At 40.8% G+C, this 19038-nt stretch overlaps 1 protein-coding gene and 1 pseudogene across 2 annotated transcripts in view; both read right to left on the reverse strand.

Annotated features, from left to right (window-relative positions):
* Positions 1-1425: 1425 nt before the first annotated feature.
* LOC104157882 (protocadherin-15-like) overlaps positions 1426-19038 on the reverse strand; it is a 79867-nt gene continuing 62254 nt past the window's right edge. Inside the window, exons 9-13 of the mRNA XM_009695431.1 lie at positions 11585-11606; positions 9986-10024; positions 8657-8730; positions 7787-7919; positions 1426-2447 (exon numbers count right to left, since the gene is read on the reverse strand). Coding sequence (XP_009693733.1) covers positions 1893-2447; positions 7787-7919; positions 8657-8730; positions 9986-10024; positions 11585-11606 — 823 coding nt within the window. The 3' untranslated portion in view covers positions 1426-1892. The remainder of the gene's footprint in view (positions 2448-7786; positions 7920-8656; positions 8731-9985; positions 10025-11584; positions 11607-19038) is intronic.
* LOC104157803 lies at positions 16162-17665 on the reverse strand (annotated as a pseudogene). The gene has a single exon (XR_696416.1). The product of XR_696416.1 is annotated as a protocadherin-15 pseudogene (transcript).

The raw sequence follows: 19038 nt of genomic DNA on the forward strand, positions 1-19038 counted from the left end.
GTTAGGAGAAAGAAATACCCCGACTTTTTTTTTTTTTTTTTAAACTTGCATGGTAGGCTACATTGCATTTCTCATGCCTAAAAACAAGCACCGTCTCTCAAAATATTTGGTCGGAAACCTCAGCTTGAAAAGGAGGTATTTGACAGAAATGTCACATTTACATCGGCATAACATGCGAACAGCTTCTAAAGACAAACATTAAGAGGAATCTTGTGGAGGAGAACGTGTGTGCAAGGGGAAAACAAACACAGCCACAGTAGCAGAAGTCCAGGTACTGCCAGAGCAGAACCAACAACCATCATCATCCAGATCTTGTGGTGAAACTTCAGCTGTAGCAACAGGATAAGAATGATGATGCCAATCATTTCCTTACTAATTGCACGCATTTATCTGTCGACTCTTCCTATCTTTCGAGAGGTATCCATATTGTTCTTACAACTAGTTTGCTCGTAGCCTGAAAAAAAAGTTTGCGTAATACAACAGGACACTTTTCTCATGTGAATATGTATCTTCTTTTTTTCTTTCCTATGTCACGTTGGAGAAAATACTTTGCTCTGCATGGCTAGTATCTTTTAGGTATTGCTGACTATGAACGGTGGCATTTCTCAGCTCCTTATTCAAGCTGGAACACAACACACTCACTACTTTGAGGTACAAACAGAAATTATAAGCAGGTGCCAAAATTCACGTAGCGCATTTTACAAGTAATGCTTACTTAAAGTTTTTGAAACAACTCTGTGTGTGTGTGTGTTCTGACACTCTTTGCCCTTCACAGATCCGTTTATGCATATTGGCCTCGTAAAATATTCACTTTTTATCCTCTTCACCATGATCCATTTGTCTTTTCAGCAGGTTTATGTTCAACGCTATTGGAGTGGAATGGTGATTGTACCATTTAGCCCAACAGCTAGCTGGGCTTGAAAATGTATCCATCCCCTTCCTATTAATTACTCTTTAATGCCTATTTCTATCACACAGACTCGTGTATCATCCTGGTTTATTTCGCAGGAATATAGCCATAGAATGACAATTATTGATGGAGCATAAAAAACGGAGCTAAAGAACGTATAAAGAAGAAAACAGAACTGATGTGGGAAGAGATGAAAAGATGAAAAATTGACTCGAGAAGAAAATTGGAATGAGCTAATTTACAAAAGAAAATGAACAAACCACGGCCAGGTAACTCTGAATAAGATTAATTGCTACACATTTCCTTCCTCTTTGCAATTTTTATCTTCTTTAATCTTCTGTTCCCCTTTTATATGTAACAGTGCTATGCTCTTCTAAACTCTGATTCCACTCTTGCCTAAGTTTGCTAGCTGGGTGTTGAGTGCGATCCTCTGTTTGCATAAACTGGTATATCACTATCGACTTTGGTATTGCTACTCAAATTTAAGCCAGCCGAGGATTTGCTCCATTGACTTCCATGGATTTATTTTTAATTTATTACTCTGAGTTCAAAACCAAGAGCTCTGGATATAAATCTAGAACATAAATAGACAATTTCCAAATCTAAACAGTATAGCCACAAGTACCATACAGAAAAACAAGCTAGGCATGTATAGAACTGTCTGAAAAGTTAACCAGATGTTGCTGTGCATTTATTAGTAGTTTACTGTTTATTAAACAATAAATCAAGATCCAAAAAACGTAATTAATTTAAATGAAGTATTTTGTTTAGTGAAATGGGAGCCTGTCAAAAGAGTTGTTGGGGAGGACAATTAATTGGTACAAATGTGAGTGCAAATTTTGTTTTTAAACTTTAAAGCGTGTCGTTTGTAGTATACAACATATGTGCACAATACAAATTTCATACATTTTCCTCAGTGACAATAAAAAGCGCAGTTTATTATAAACTGAAGTAAAAACTAAAAAAAAAAAAAAAAAAGAAATCACAGTTTTGTCATTGGTATGTGAAGGTTGTTCCAAGGACCCATCCAGAGCTCCTCTTCATCTGACTGTGTGTGTTCACTGTGCGACTCCAAGGGCTCTTTGACATCCTCATTATCAACAACCGATTCTTGCTTTTCTGTGCTTTTCATTTTGGAGCCCCCAGGCTTTGTTACTACATTTTCGGCCCCTATAGTAGAGGAAGCAAATGAGACACTGCAAGGTCTTGTGTTCATCTTATCACTGGAAGATGGTCCCTTTGACAACGTGTTCAGTGGGACATTCTCCTCGTGTGTCACTGCAAGCTTGTCCAGTTTCTTGAACTGTTTCCCCAGCCTCACTGGAGATGTGACTTTTAAATTATTACCGAGGCAAACGCGCCGGGTTCTGACAACAGAGCCGTTCTGTGCAATGTAGATGTTACCGTTGATGTTGTTTTGAACATTCGGGTTATTAAGACGATTCCTCTGGCTGGAATCAGGAGCGCTGTCTTCTCCAGTGGAGCTGGTCTCATACTCTGGGTCAACTATCAACTTGATCCTTTTCTTTCTGGCCCACTGTTTGACAATAAATAGAAACATCGTTAAATCTCAGCACCATTTCTTACATCTTACAATTTTTATTAACTTGGTCTTTTATACCCTTCCTTTTAGGTTGTACACAGAGACTTCTTAATTGTTTTGATCCCCACTGTGTGCCACTATCATATATACCTAATGCTTGAACACGCAAACAATTCTTGGTAAAAAAAGTTGTAAGAAGGATAAGCTCATTTGAGTTCATGAACTGCATAATGCGAGTCACAGAGCATATAAAAACTGGGACGTTTTTCTTCAGGTTTGGAAAGTAGTGACAAATTTGGGTTTGGTGGTGTGTTGTTTTTTTTTTTTGCTAAAGATGCATTCAGCAGTGCTCCCGTTAAGTCAAAGTGCACCTTCTTTGGAGAATTCTGAGAATGGAGACACTACTTTCAGAAAGAAAACTTCTGTAAACCACAGTATTGGTAAGCCAGTTGTATTTTGACAAAGCAGCATCTCAGTCTGTCGTACAGAGAGAGATGAAAAACGACGAGATTAATTACCCCTTCTAACAGAAACTGGAAGGCACTGATGATGAAGCCATTGTGTAAGCGATACTTCTAAGAAACTGCTGTCCTAATGGGTAAATGCTAGGAAGGCCTTAGAAGTTTTCTTCCAGAGTATGACTACAATGTGAATTCAGTGCAGAAATAGGACTGAGCAGGCCTGTTTTATATGCATAACACATCAAGCAGAGAAAGATCTCGGGACCTACACAAGGCAAATTCTCAAGCGCGACATTGGCAAAATTGGCTGGTTAAAAAAAGAAAAGCTTGACAGAAGGCTTTGTGCCAGGTCCAATCTAGTGGAATCAATGGAGATGCTTTGCTATTAAATGGAAGACAGTGGAGAAATGAGACTTTAGATTTTACATGGTTTATATCTTTTTTAAAGAGTTAATGTGAACAATTTCCATGTTGCTGTGACTTTGTACCTAATAGTGATTACACAAACCCCATTACTTATTTTAATTTATAATTCATCTTTTAAAAATAAATGCCTTCTTACAGCACACTGAAACAAGCTACTATCATTCTTGAATTAGTAATGAAAACACTGTTGTTTGACTAAGGTGGCAGCAGATACCATCACAGTTAACTCCCACTGCAAGACATACACATGCACACAAGTAAAGGCCAGTTTTTAGAGAAAGAAAATCATGCAAGGTACCAACGGGTGGTGATTTGAGAAGTCACACTTTGTACAAATTACTTAGATGCCTATTCTTTCGTTCCTGCTAAAGACATACAATTTTCTTTGCACAGATATATTCAGGTGGACAAAAAGACTGACTAGTTTAAACGGGATTTACGCTAAAACAATGTGTGCAGCTACAACTTTGTGCCATATGGGAATACCAAGAAGTAGGTAAGTGATCATAAATCTAATTCACATTTCAACTGGAATTAAAGACAGTAGTTGAGAAGTTAGTATCCCGCTTTGCAGCTCAACACCAATTGATCTGCCAGGGTAACTCCACAGCAGGCTCAAGTATCTTCAAAATTCGGTCATTTTTCTCTCCCCTGTCTAACAAAGATTTCCTGGCAGAGGTTTGGTACCTATGACAGAATTTGTACTACCTTTAAAGTACTCGCTCACAAGACTAATCCAATACTGGCTTGAAGCTTTAATTTTATTTAGGCTTCTTAAGGCTTATCCGGATAAATCTAGTGGTTCAGAAACAGCTTTGCAGCTTTTGATACAAGGCAAATAAAGCACAGGTAGCAAGCTTGCATAGTTCTGTGCGCTGACAGCACGGAGAAGAGCTCCGTGAGGAGGTACATCACGCAGAGGTTGCTTCTTATATGAAACCACAAAGGCCACTTGCCTGTCAATAATGGAAGTCCTTCCTACGCAATCGTGCTCATTCTGAGCGGAACTGCACTAATGAAAGCGCTACAAGGTTTCTGTATTGAATGACATCAGGTATTACAGGTTATTGAATTTTAAACGGCAGATTACCAAAACAGAGAACACAGGTGATGGTTACCTTCAGCAATACTTTGCTGTTACGCATCTCAAACTTTTAAACAGATGTTTAATAAAAAACCAAAACAAACCAACGATAAAATCACTGTACTTTGAGGTGGGAAGGGCAGAAGCTGGAAAATGTAATCCATTTCCTCTTCTGTCCAAGCTCACTTTGTACACCTACCTCTGCGTTCCTGTCTTGTACCTCACTGGTACCTGAAACCTGAATCCCATGATCCAGAAACAGTTTAATCCCAGCTCTGCTAGTAATACTCTGCGGTTCTGGGACTGTTGCTCTGCTGCAATTTCCGTTGTCCCCCCTCCAAATAGGGCTAATGTTTACAGCAAAGAACTCATCTGAAGATTAGCAAAGGTTGTATGGTAGGGGAACATAAGGTGAAACCATGTATGACTTTTAAGTCTTTTCATCCTGATCATCATTCCTGTCCTTCAATGAATTCCCTGTTTTGCCCCTTTTCCTTCATGCAGTGTTCCATTTTGTGACAGACATAACCTGCACGAACCTAGGGCCCTTAACAGGTTTGTGCCATCAGGTTCGTCAAGCTATCCACCACAGCTAACGCAAAATGCAATGTTACTTTGCTTTGCAGTGTGCATCATGCAAAAAGGGTTAAATCTAAGAATCAACACAATGCCTCTTTAACTACGTTATCAAAATTAGCAGAGAAAAAGAAGTGCTCCTTCCTGCCATTGCTCAATGAAAGTTAATCTTTCTATCCCCACCACTAAGTATACCCGACTAGCCTCTCAGAGGAATTCTATTGGTTTTGGTTTTCTAGGTAGTCCTATCCTTAAGACAGTGTATCGGGTTCAAATGCTGAAGCAATAAGCTTTGACATTCTCTTTTTGTCTGCCCCTAGTCAAGCACGTGTTGCTTAGGAAAGACCACACAGAAGGCACAGCAAACAAGATCACTCCTTACTGCAAACCGTCCACCTACTGTCGCTCCTTTTTAAAAGGATGTAGAATCTCCAGTAGTCTCTGACTCCGTAACGGCAGTATCCAGGGTCTCGTCTGACCGAGACTGACTGTTCTCCGGCGACACCTTTTTTCCTATTTTCTTTCTTTTCACAGTGGCGTCAGAACTTTGATTCTCAGTATCGGGGGAAGTAGCACTTTTACCAGATGTGGCACTAGCTGGGCTTTTTGTCCCTTCAGTACCTTTGGAAGTCACACTGATTTCGCTTTCTAGGCAAGAAGATTCATTCTTACTGATAGTTTCCTCCCTGTCACTAGCATCTGTATCAACCTCTTCTGTGCTTTCATCCACGCTATCCTCACCATTAATAGCTGATTTTCCTCTCTTGTCTTCTTCAGCAGCAGTAGTTTTAGCATTGGCAGATGTTTCAGAAACTGCCTTATTTGAGCTACCTGCCCTCTCATCGGGGCTTGCGCTGACTTGCTCCACATCCGCTTGTTCATCTTCTTCTGACACTTCTTCTATCGTGTCTTCTATTTCAAGGCTGGCGGAGGAGGTTTTGCTCTTACAGCTGGATCCTGAAGTTCTCCTGTGGCTTGTGTCCCTCTCACTACCTGATGCGTTAGAGCTCCTATTTGATTTCTGGCTGGATCGCCTCGCTCTGCCACGAAAGCTACCTCTCCTACTTTTTATACTGGACCTTTCAGTGCTTCTTCTACTGCTGGACTCGCTAGTCCCCGATTTGCTGTACGAACTTCGCGTAGATGAGCTCTTTGACAGGCTACTATCTTCATCACTGTCAGAGTCTTCCTCCTCATCATCCTCTTCAGATGAGTCTTCCTCCGATTCGCTGCTAGAGCTGGATCCGGAGTCGTCATCAGAATCCTCAAACTCGTGCCCACTTTCTTCATCTGAGTCCACAGTACTTTCAGTGGCTTCATCTTGGTCCAGAGTTACTTTCAAGTAGTCTTTATCTTCTGACTCCGAGCCAGAGCTACTACTCTTCACAGATGATTCATCTGAAGTGTATTTTCTTCTCTTCTTTTTCTTCTTCTCATAATCACTATCCTCATGTTCACTCTCTGCCGTGATACTTATTGAAACTCCTGATTTTGCTTCATCTCTTTCATATTCTTCCTCGTCTTTTCCTCCTGCACGCACTGAATCTTTGCTAATAGGCTCTTCAAATTTTCTGGAGACACTGATACGTTTTAACACATGATTTAGTTTTCTCATCGAAGGTCTGTCATCTGTCGATTTCTGGAAATAACTTCCCCTGATAATCATGCTTTTCTCACCGTCCACTTGGCGAGCTGACATCAACTTGGCGTAACTGGAATCTTTCCTACTGCCTTTCACTTTCTGCAGAATCATGGGGAATATCTTTGCTTTCTTCCACGGAGAACGAGCAGACTCAGTTCTTCCTACTGGTTTGTGAGCACTGACTGCTACGCGACTTAAGTGCATCACTGCTTTCAGTTTCCTTTTTCCCTGGCTGATCCTATATGCTCTTCCAGAACCACGTCTTAGATCCATCCCACCACCTAAAGGTCTACCTTCTACGTGAGCCCCTGCTCTCTCGCTTATACCTCTGCTTGAAGGATCTCTGCCTTGACTCATCCCCTGCAAATTGTGAAAATGGAACTTGATTACAATTTGAAAGATAGTTGTTGTGAAAACTTGTACCCTAAAATAAGTCAGTAGGAACAAATACAACATTTTTTCCCAGCATCGGAACTAACTTACCTGTTTTAGAATAGCTTTTTACCAAAGTTACGGGGAAAGTTTTACTTCTAGAATAGGCTGCAAGTGCACAACTACCTTACTCTGCAACAGGGAAAAATAATGGCTCAAAAATGTTCTCTCTTCTCATTTAATTAAAACCCATGTGATGGATTAAGAGTCTAGTACTTCTGAAAATTAGATTAAAAAAAAAAAAAAAGGAACATTTCCGTCATCTTTCTTCCGGCTGCCACTGACTTTGTAAAATTTCTTTACGTTCAGCGGTGAACTTTATAATAAATGAGTTCAGGTGACTGCTTTTCTCAGTGGAAAATCACCAGTTATAGGCTGAATATTAGTAACACCCCATTTGGTTAACAATATAAAATAGAATTACCTAAGGCTACGTGGATTTTTCTTTGAACTAGAAATCTACGTTGAGGGAAAAATAGATGTGCATATTAAAAGAAACTTTGCAATTTCTTTTTACTTCTAGAAAAAGGGAAAAAAAAAGAGACAAACTTTACCCGTCATCATGAAGGCAAACAATGATTAGCATTGGAAGACCTGCTGACTTGGTCTATACAGAACGCAACATTGTAATCAATTACCAAATACATTTGACAAGGTTTAATGGTCCTTCATCTTGTTGCAGAGACAGAATCAACACGCCAGAGACACTTACCTCTTCTGCTGTCGATCCATGCGGACTATAGTAGTAGCCACCATCGTTCTCCACCACGACTTCCCCATACTCATCATACATCCCCGAAGGAGACAGCAGTCGGCGGCGGCTCCCATACTGAGGCAGTTCATACCTGGCAAAAACACCATCATCTCTTCATAACATGCACCGATGTGTTCATGTGTGTCTCCGCACACAGCAACAAATGCACACGCTCACATCCCGAAAGGACAGGACTTTCTTTGCTCTCTTTTCTCTCTACCTTTGAGAAGATCATTATTCTTTGCGCAATGACCTTTTCTCCAGGTACCTGATTTTTGGGGGGATCTTTTTTTATAATTAGAGAATGAAAGAGCAGGTTCCCTGGGATCGGTTCCGGAGAATCCCTGCAGGCTTGTACGAACAGCAATAGTCCCTGCAGTGCTTGCAGTCAGATGGGCATTATCAGAACAAGGCAGGATGGTGTTTTTCTAGGTCAACGTAAAAGGCCAGAGGCTGGCGGGGAACTGTGAGCAGAAAGTATCAGCCACTGAACTCAGGCTGGTGAGCCACAAAAGGAGAGGAGACGAAGGAAATTTAATTTCCAAGACAGCAGAAATATGCAAATAAAAAAGTGAATGTAAAACTGGCATGACAGATGGGGTATACACTCTGCGAGCGAATAATTAGATTCCTAAAGCAGTAGGGAGTTATACAACACCCCCTTAACTTTTAAAGAGAGTTGTGTTGTCAGCGCACGCCTTTGTGGACACAAAGATTAAAGTAATCCCAAGGTGAAGGAAAGTCTCCAGATTGGACGCTGTAATAATAAACATCACCAACCTGGGAAAGCAGCATTTTCAGAAATACATAGGAAAAATGAAAATATACCCATGGTCATAACTGTAGTAATCTTGCCCGTAGTATTCCTGCCCTGGATCAATTCCAGACTCCATACTTAACTCCTGTTGAAAGAGAAACACTGATTGAACGCAAACAGTTATACACATTGATGACTGATGAAAAAGGTGCAAAGAGGAGTACCTTAAAGTGCAAACAAGCAAAATAAAAAACAATAATAATTTGAGGAACACTGACAACTGTCAAGAACCATATTGAGAAGCCAACAGGAGCTTTAAATGACCCCTTCCCTGGGGTATTCCCTGGGAGCAACTGTTCTAAGTCAGCTAAACGCAGACGCTGTTCTGGTGTAGGACGCTGTCTCACTCATCCTGCACAAACACCTCATTCCGAAAACTGGACTCACTGCAAATACACTGTCAGTTCTTGCGCCTCTCCCAAAGGGAAAAGCTGCGTTAAAAGATTAGGGCTATTTTACTTACACTGTTTGTCAGGTCCCTTTTTTCACGTTTTCTCAACCATCAACAATCACGAGCAGCACTGGACTACGCTAAGTACTTGTCTGTATCCTACGAAAGCGCCGGTGGTCCTTCAGCTCCTTTCACACCCTGTTTGGTATTAGGCTGCTCTGTGGAACACCTCTGAACTGCAGTATCGACACAGAGCAAGCACCAAGGCTTGGGTTTTGGCAAAAGACTGCATGCCATCTCTCTCTCACAGCTTCCTAGAGGTTTTTCTCCTGTCTAATGAAATTAAAGTTGTGTCAGAGCATCTCGGTGTACTTACTTATAATGACTGCAGGAATGATCATCATTCTGTAGCACAAAAATACCATCGATAGCAACGTCTCACAAAACCTACTTTTGCTTTATTGCTTATCCTGGAAACCGGATTGGGTCTAAAAGACTTGAAATAGAAAGTATCGGGTTGGCAATCCAGAGCTGCCTTTGCAGTACACAGCAGTGTGCTAATGCTTCCATTACCTTAGCAGACCAACTGCTTAGTTCATCTCTAGGTACAATAATCATCACCTGATTGACATCTGAAAAAATAGATTGCGGTTGGACGGTGAGGAAATTATTCTGCCTGTGAATCCGGACACGGAACTAGGAAAGCTTTCAGTCTGTGTGATGAAGTCCATGGGAGCAACTGAAATATGCTCAAGGGGAAAAATACCAAGATGCAGTAAATTTAAGGTATTTAAGTAAAATAACATAAATGAGGTAACAATGTCAGAACTTTCCTTTTCATCTTAAAAGAGTAAGGGGGAAAAATGACCTAAGACAGACAAGTTTTTATAGGGAAATTATGTAAAAGCCATTAAAAAAGTTATAATTAAGAAATGAAAAATAGTGGTACCTCTGGTCTGAGAAGAGAAGGTCTCAGCAACTGCTGTTGCTACAAAAGAAAATTAGGAAGGGGTTAATTAGGCAGCAACAATTAAAGTGCTGATCATTTCTGTTTGAGTTAAGATTAGACAGAAATCCTAAAAGCACAGGTCCTTCAGAGCCTTTTGTTCGGCAGTCACCTGGATACTTCCATACTCAGAACACTACTGCTAAACACCTAATGTACTAAAATCCCTTTACGGTCCACTATTTCTTTTGCCTAATATAAAATCAAATTCCCAGTTTACGTGGTGATTCTCTAAATTATTTAACTCGAGAACTTCTGTCAGAGCCCAAGAGAACTATTACATGGTCTATGTTGGAGACAACAGGGAGACAATGGCAGACAAAAAATTATTCACAACAGCTAGAAAGCAAATCTATGGGAATCTGCAGTGAAGTCCATGATTCAGCTATTAAAAACATGAAGTCATTTGATTTCTTACCCAAGCTTCTACTGCAATACCATTGCCTTAATTCTCCATCTGTATTTATATACTTCTGTGGCATTTAACCGAGTACCTCTCAACTGCAAATAAACTGTAATTCACAAATACCAGTAGACAGTGAAGGATTATCTCCCTTGTTTTCTGCACAGCTTACGTGTGATTTCTTTCTGTGTGCAGCATGCAGTGAGAAAAACACACCGATGTAAGGGAAAAGACCCCGGGAGGCTGCACAGAGAGGACCGACAGGGCCCTATGGCTATTCTCAGGGGTGTCACAGCTGAACATGGGGCGGTTTGGTAGTCATGTTGTTAATTATTCTGCAGCCCCAGTTTTCTGCAAATGACAGACCGATGCACATCGCTTGCTGTTTTGTAAATTAGAATCTGATTTACTCAGGAAAATCAGTACCACTGTCCCCACGCTCCTCCCAAAACTTGGTGGCACTATTTCAGCAAATCTCTCGGCCAAAACCAAACCCCGAGAGATGGGGAAGTTGTGTCTTGGAATTAAGAGACACAAATCAGCTCTGCAAAGGGAGGAAAAATCACAGCAGAAGAACAGAAAGCTTGCAATCTATAAAACACTACTGAACAAGGAGCAGGAGGCTCCAGACGCACATTTTCAGATTAGTAAAACTGATCCAGCTCTCAGCAGTAAATATCAGCCTTTATGACAGAAAAGTATTTTGGACAACTTTCTAATTATTAAATGAGTTCATTCAAATTTCTGAAGGAAACTCTCCATGTTATTCATTGCTGCGGAAAAAGACGGTGCAAGAACAACAGACTACACGGAGAAGGTCTCTGTAGTCCAGTACCTGGCCCGTAACAGCAGGCAGCGGCAGACGATGAGGCGTGCTGTAAGAAAACACCGCAAGGGAACTCCCTGGGAAACTGTTTTTGGCAGTTTGTCAAGCAGCAGTCTCCTAGCCGGGAGGTTACGCTTGTGCCATGATGGTTACCAGCCCCAGGGAATCTGTGCCTCAGGAGCTATTTGAACCACTTTGTATTTCCGACCTCTACAACACCCAGTAGCAATGAGTTTCACAACATAGGCTGTATGGGAAAAGTATGTTGACGTAATTAATATTGTAAACGTAATTTTAAACGTAACAGCCTTACCTCTTGCTGTGCATATCCTCGCCTAGAAGTCAGGAAAAGAAAAAACAAAAATTAGTATACTTCTGTGAGACTACGTAAAGATGCATATTGCCATTCTTTCTGGAGAGAGGTGAAAAGATAATGTAGTTAGAAATATTACTAGCAAGAAAAGAAATACATATCTACAAGACAAAATATGTTTTTCTTTAGATTTGCGCTGGACATACGAATCATTGCATGAGGAAGGCTAGTGAATCTTTGGGATCTTTTCTTGCTTTAGGTTGCAAATGAATGAGAAGAAATCCCCAATCCCCAAAAGCCAGAGAGCCAGTGCACCCCGTGAAGGTCGGCAAAGGGAAAGGGGGTGAATGCTGTGTTTGCCTTCCCTCGCGTTCCCGTAGGAGAGGTCCTGCCCAGTCACCTTCTCTGTTGTCTCCGAGACCATCTACAAAGGGACTTTCTTATTTCACGTAGCTGCTTAAGCAGGGAAACAGTTTCTCTTCTACTTCTGGACTTTCTGTATCCACTCGGGACTTGCCAGAAATTGGCCTGGAGCTCCTATTACTAATTTCTTGAAACAACATTATTATTAAAATTACACATTTCCTAACATTTGCTCAGCAGGGGGGAGTTAAATTATTTCTGCTATCTATGATTATTTTGCCACGGGCTTTATGCTTCTGATCTTACTGGAAATGTTTTGTTGTTGTTTTAATTCATTTTCTTGGAGCCATACATATGCATGACAAATGCCCTTATGTCTATCAAGTTCTCTATTTTCACATTTTGTGCCAGAAAATTAAAACGGTTTAGACAAAACTAGGGAACAGCAATTTAGGTCTTAGCATTATTATTAAGGATAAGCCTGGATTTTATTTTATTTTCTTAAGAAGGAAAGGGTAAATGCTCAAAATTGTGTTGAGCTTAACCCAGTACACAGACAGCAGTCTAGGGAAAGTCTTTAATCACACTTGAGTAAGTAATAAAGAACAGAGTAGAAGTCCTTTTAATTCTTTAATATCGCCATCTGTGAAGTTTCCTATTAATATTCAGCACATGGAATTGATTATCAGCATTAAATTAATGCTGTTGCCCATATAATATAAAACTAATGAACAACTGAAATGAAGATTTATCATCAAAAGATGATCTGTGACTTTTCAAAGCCCACTTGAGGAACGCTGTATTTAGTTTCCATATCGCCTAAAACTATCTTCAGATAAAGAAGGTCTTGTGTTGCACAGAGGATAAGTAAGCCTATTACTCTTAATTGCTCTTGAGCAGTCACTACATTGCAGATTAAAAGCATAGTATAAGTAATTCTAATTAAATTTGGAATTCAACTTTCTTAAAAATAGCACCACGCTGTGTTTTGAGAGATGCTTATACTTCTCTTACAATTTTTTGTGCGGCCACAATTAGAAGAAAAAAAAAAGCCCCCAAAAGACAAAAAATACCCATTCACTCAATACAGCACAAGGATCTTTTCTGACAAAAAGACAAAGGTCAAAACAACATCATTTGTTTCCACGAAGGAATTAAAGCTCTTCACCGAGGGAGGAATTGCTTCTGGATAAACATTATCAGCCAGACTTCACTGCAGTCAGTCAGAGAGAAATCTTCAGTGCAAAATGGGAAACAAGGACGTAGTGCCTATGATGATGTAGGATAATATGACAGCTAGTATACACTGCTGGTACTTAACACAAAAGATAAAACAAGAACGAATTTACACATACAAAATGCGCCAACCTTTCACAGGTCTGTATTGCTAACGTAGGTTAAAAGAACTGTGATTTGCCTAAAGCCAACAATTTTCCCAATTACTGGCCTCCATCAGGCATTTGCAATTTCATACTTTATATCCGTTTTCCTATTAAAAGCAATAGCATCATAAACCCTAATTCTACAGATACTACTCAGAGAAGGCAACTGCTAATCAGTTTGCCCTGACTCTTAGAACAGGGGTTTCCTGCAGTTCATAGCTGGAACCGAGGAGGACGACTCTGGAAGGGAGAGGAGTAATGATACGCTACTGCTCCATTTCAGCTTTGTGAACGGGTTTGCGAAGAAGTGCTCTCCACTGATGCAACCTCTGCTCCTGCTCGGAACTCAACCCAACCAAGCTGATGATGAGAGGATGAGAGATATATCCAGGGTCACGCTGACCCTAATTAACCAAATCGGACAACCTGAAGAGGGGGCAATAATCTTATATATGCTCAACTTCTTACCAACTACTATAGTGGTTGTAATACCTGGTCATGCTGCAGAATTGCAGTAGCACCCAGACATCTCAATGGGACAGAACTTCCCTGAGTTAGGTTAAAAATACATGCTATTGGTACAGTTTCTTTCCCGGTCTAATAGAACGATTTTTTTTTTTAACAAAGGCTATTCAAAAAACCAGCAGGAGAACAAAGATTGCATTAATTCCAGTCAAAAGGAATTTAGGTTTTGTAAACTTTTCAACTTAATAAAGGTTTCCAGAATGAGAAGGTAGGTGTTCCTCATTAGCGAAGAGCTGATTACCATGACCCCCCCAGACTCTTCCGAGACTGATGAAACTAAATATTTCAAAAGGAGCTCCTGTGTGATGTCCATTCTTTCTGCTTAAGGAATGCCACAAATAATTGTAGCCGAATAAAACCTTTGGAGTATGTGCTGTGAATTACTAAACACCTATGGCTTTGCTGCTTGACACTACACACTGCAAAATTAGGTCCTATTTGTCTAATATTTCACTGGTGATGTAATGAACTTCACAAAAGCATGGGCCTGCAAGCTCTAAAGTGGGATTTGGGTACTTAAATGCAAATCTCCGTCTTAAGGGTTGATCCACTCTGAACACGCTTAGCGCAGTAATTTCTCACGCTCATCTCGGCACGCTTTCCACTGTCTCCACGCCAGGACCATGGCAGACACACAGAAGCAAGTAAACATGTAAGCCATCTTCCGATTCTGGCTCTTAAATCTTAAAAGTCTCTCTACCTAATAGCTGCTGAACTTTGACAATTTGCTGCTGGTGCTGCAGTTGTGCCGCTCTTGGAGAATTCAGCATCATCGGCAGGTATTCTACATGCGTGCATCCCATAAATTATACCGATTCTGTTACAGCAAAAATGCTATGATCAATAATAACTCCCCTCACACATTTAGCTACTATACGTGTCTGGGAACTACAGTCTAGCCCAAGAAGAGTTTTAAATGAAGAAAAATTCTAATGTATCAGCGAGACTTGTGTGATGGAGTTCATGGAGTTTGGCTCTGGGACAAGGAAAGAGAAACTACCTTCAACAGTTTCCGACTGAAGCATCCATACATGTCCTAACTGCAGATTTAAAAAAAAAAAAAAAAAAAAGAAAAGAAAAGAAAGAGAGAAAAGAGAAAAAGAAGAGAAAAAGCCAAGTACCACGGAAATGCTGAGTATCTCTAGACAGTCTGGTAACTAATTCATTACCTTTTTGCTCAGAATTACAAGCTTGGAGACTGAACTGGGGTTTTAGTTTTTCTTCATTATGTAATATCTGCCTTTCCCAATATGTTTTAAAAAATTGTCATATTAAACACAAAGATTTTGAATTTTGGCAAAAGACCAAAAGGAAACTTGCAAGTTGAACCAAACTAACGTTCATTTCAATGCCCAAACTGTTTTTACTTACCCTTTTTTTCAAAGGACAAGCCAATTTACCATCATTGACATATTTAATGTAAAGGTCTGATTTAGATGACTGTGAGCAAAAAAGCCAGTAAGTAAATCCATATTACATGGATTTTTACAAGTACTTGAAAAATCTTCACTTGGTGACACTAATCAGAGTGACTTTATTACAATTTAAGATAAGCGAGATGTTTCAGCTGTAAAGCTCATGGCAAACTAGCATGAAAGTTAAGACAGATGCCAACAACATGCACATGCAAAATAAAAAACAAACAAATGCTTTGTACAGTAAAGAAATTTACAAAATAAAAACTTTTAACATGCAGTTACAATATAAAAAATACAATGGAAGGCAGAACATAGGTAACAAGGAGGGAAGACAGCCAAGTTTGCTGACAAATCAAGACAAAACCCTTCTTCTGACTTGAGATGCAAACGTGAGCTGCAAGAAAGCGTGCCAGCAGAGCAGAGCGCCGCGCCATCTCCCACGGAACACGACGAGGCATTGCTGCGATAACTCCGGCTCGCTATGCTGAGCCTGCTGACTACCGGTACTTGCTTTCTTTGCCGTCCAATATTTGACAGTCAGGTGGTACATTTTACAGCCAAAGCAAGAGATTCCAATTACAGCCGCAGAAAAATCACTCTGCTTACTGGTATTACCTACAGTGAAGGCTGCTTCACAGAAAGCAGTATCAAGCCCTCTGCTGTCTATGACCGATCCTTGGGTAAAAATGGACAGTTTTCGCCAAGAATGCTTGGTAAACAGACTAAGAACCAGCATCATAGAACAGTACGATGTAGCTCTGAGAAAACAACTTGTAGAATTCTTATACATTACAAATTTCTGAGCAAACAGGAAAGACAACATCTCTCAATTTGGGACTAGGACTGAATAAGTACTGATACACAGCAGAGAAAGGGAAAAAGTCTGAATTTCTAGAGAGTCTGAGGCAGATACCATGTGCTGCATTAGAGTCATCTCACTCAAAACGTTACATGCAGAAAACATCCAACCGTAAATATTACAGTGCTGTCGACTGAGACGGAAAGCGTTTCTCAAGCTCCTCCACAACACAGCTCAAGTTGCCATTCTGCTGGTTGTGCTCAGCCACAGCTTCTGGAGTTGGCAGCTCTGGTGTCGCAACCGGCTTGAGCTTAGAAATGGCCTTGGGCAGAACGTGGTTTTTGTCTATTTGGCTATACATGTTGGCCACAGACTTTTCGATTGCTGCTAAATTCTGAATGTTTTTAAGAATACCTTTCAGCTCCCTACGGGGAGGAGGCTCTGGCACTGTGGCCGGCGGTGGTACAGCTGGCTGTTTGGCAGGGGATTTTGAATGCTTGGCAGAGGAGAGGTGCTGGGTGCTAAGAGGAGATGAAGAAGAAGAAAGAGAAACTGTGGGCGGAGGATGCGGTGGCAACAGAGGAGGGGATGGAGGTGGTGGTGGCGGTGGTGAAGGTGGCAGCAGTGGAGGTGGGGGTGGGGGAATTTTAGGCGGATCTGGAATGCTTTCTACAACTTCTTTGGTCTGAGGAGCTAGAAAACTTTGGCAAACTGGTTTCTTTATCCTAAAAGACGGAGGAGTCGGTTTGCGAGTTGGTGGAGGAGAAAGTTCTTCAGGATAGTCGTGGTGAGTGATGATTACAGAGGGGACTGCGGAGGCCTCTGGTTCAACTACTTCAGCACAAGGTGTTGGAGAGGACAGAGGAGAAGAACGAAGGCGAGGAGAAGAGCGAAGGCAAGGAGAAGCGACCACGCTTTTAGGAGACTGCTCTAGCACGTTCTCTCCTTCTTGGAAACAGATGCTGTGTGTTGGCGATCGGATGGATTTCACATCGGGAGATTTCACTTGCTTCATTTCCTGCAAAGCCTGCTGCTCAAACTGTCTTGCCTTCTCTTTTACAGTTAACTTGGGGCCACTTATTTTTTGAAATAGCGGACTGCTAATATCAACACCGCTACGCTGATTTTCAGTGCCTTCGTTCTCTGCTTTGAGTCTCTCCTGTTGCCACTGAACGGGGTCCATGATAACTGGCCTACTTGGAGAACCAGGCGCGTGTCTCTTGTTAACGTGAGCTGGTACCGTCCACGCACGGTGACTGCCTCCCAAAGAGGTATCTCTCAACACTAGTCTTGAAGGAGAAAGAGTATCTAGAGTATCATTTCTTTTCCGTAGGAACCCAGCAGCAGCGGGACTCTGAGTGACACCTTCCACATATAATGGGTTTTGAGTAGTTAATGGGTTCTCATCAGATAAAAAAGTAATGTTACTTGAAGATTTGGGGAGCTTATTGTTCAGTGATCCACTGATATTAGATTGCTTGTGAGCCTCAATAGCACGGGAAGCAAAGCTGCTTATAACTCTCTGACGGTCTCCTTCTTCTAAGACTGACTTTTTTCCCCTGCTTTGTTGGAAATGGTAGAGAAGAAAAAGACTTGAAAGAAAAGAAGATAATCACATGTGAGGAAACATGCATGGACATAGATACTTATGAGAGAGAAAAAAAAGAACTTATGATATGATCAGAGCCATTACATTACTTCTAGCAAACTATGACTATCCAACAGAAAGATCACAGTTACTAGACTATTCGGCAAGACATTTACTTTTACATCTTCTTTAAGGGAGAAGGACTTGAGGAGGAAGAAAAATTAAAACAAGTTTTCAGCTATCAGCAAGTTTAAAAATAAGTTAACCTCTTCTTAAAAAAAAAATCCCTTAGATTTCAAAAGTATCAGTCAATACTGTGCCCTACCTCGCCCGTGACCCAAAACATTAATGCTATGTAGTTATGCGATACAATTTCTCTCTGAGACAATATGGACTCACGGTATATATACTGTGTAATTGTGTCTCCATCATTCAAATGGCAGTGGCACTGTGCCATACCGCACACAGCCAGCATAGAATATTCATCGGGATTTTTACGTTAAAACTATTCGATAGTAATTGTGCATTGAATCTCTGCTATTCTGTAAAATGCGTGTACGATTAGGCAACTGTTAAGTGTGCCTGCATTGCCTTTTAAGGACTGGCCATAGGTCACACACAAAATTAGAACTGTGGTTCGAGCCGACGGTGAGCCTGAAGCGGTGGCCCCAGGAGGAGTCAGAGGTGCACCCAGGCACACCTGAAGCGTAGACCTGCAGGGTCTCCGTGAGGTGGCCGACGGGAGCTGAAGCCAGTCAGCTGAGATACATGTCAGACCATTCTCCTGACTCTGATTCTTAAAGAATTACCAAGGTGGTCATTTTTTCTTGCATTTATGATACACATATTGATGCAGAAGTATCCATTTTATCTCTACACCATGTTAAACCAAATGAAAAACTCCTGCAGTTGGATTACATTGAATTTCTACACCAAAACTAGGAGGTCTCACCATTTTCTGGAATTAATCTAGCACCTCCGAGTGCCTCATTAACCTACCTTCCTCAAATACTTTTAATACCACAAACTTCTCAGCAGATTTTAAGATAAACAGTATTTTAAAACCAATACCCCCAAACTGCCTGCTAGAAAAGTGTGCCCTTACAGCCCAATTTTAAATAAAGCTTACCTGAGGCTGAAAATAAATTTATTTCCCCCCAACCTGTGACAAATTTAACATCTTGGTCAATGTCAGAGAGTGCTAAAAACAAACCCCTTATCCTTTCAAAGAGAGGATTACCCTCGTCAGTGATGAGATTGAATCAAAATGCATTTTGATTGCCACCATGTACAAATTTATTGTAACTAAACAGATGTGCTATCTGGCATAGGGATGAAAAAAAACCAACCCCAAACAAACAAAAAAAGTCTTAAAAAGG

This window comes from Cariama cristata, unplaced genomic scaffold (assembly GCF_000690535.1).
Source record: "Cariama cristata isolate BGI_N322 unplaced genomic scaffold, ASM69053v1 scaffold2290, whole genome shotgun sequence".
Taxonomy (NCBI): domain Eukaryota; kingdom Metazoa; phylum Chordata; class Aves; order Cariamiformes; family Cariamidae; genus Cariama; species Cariama cristata.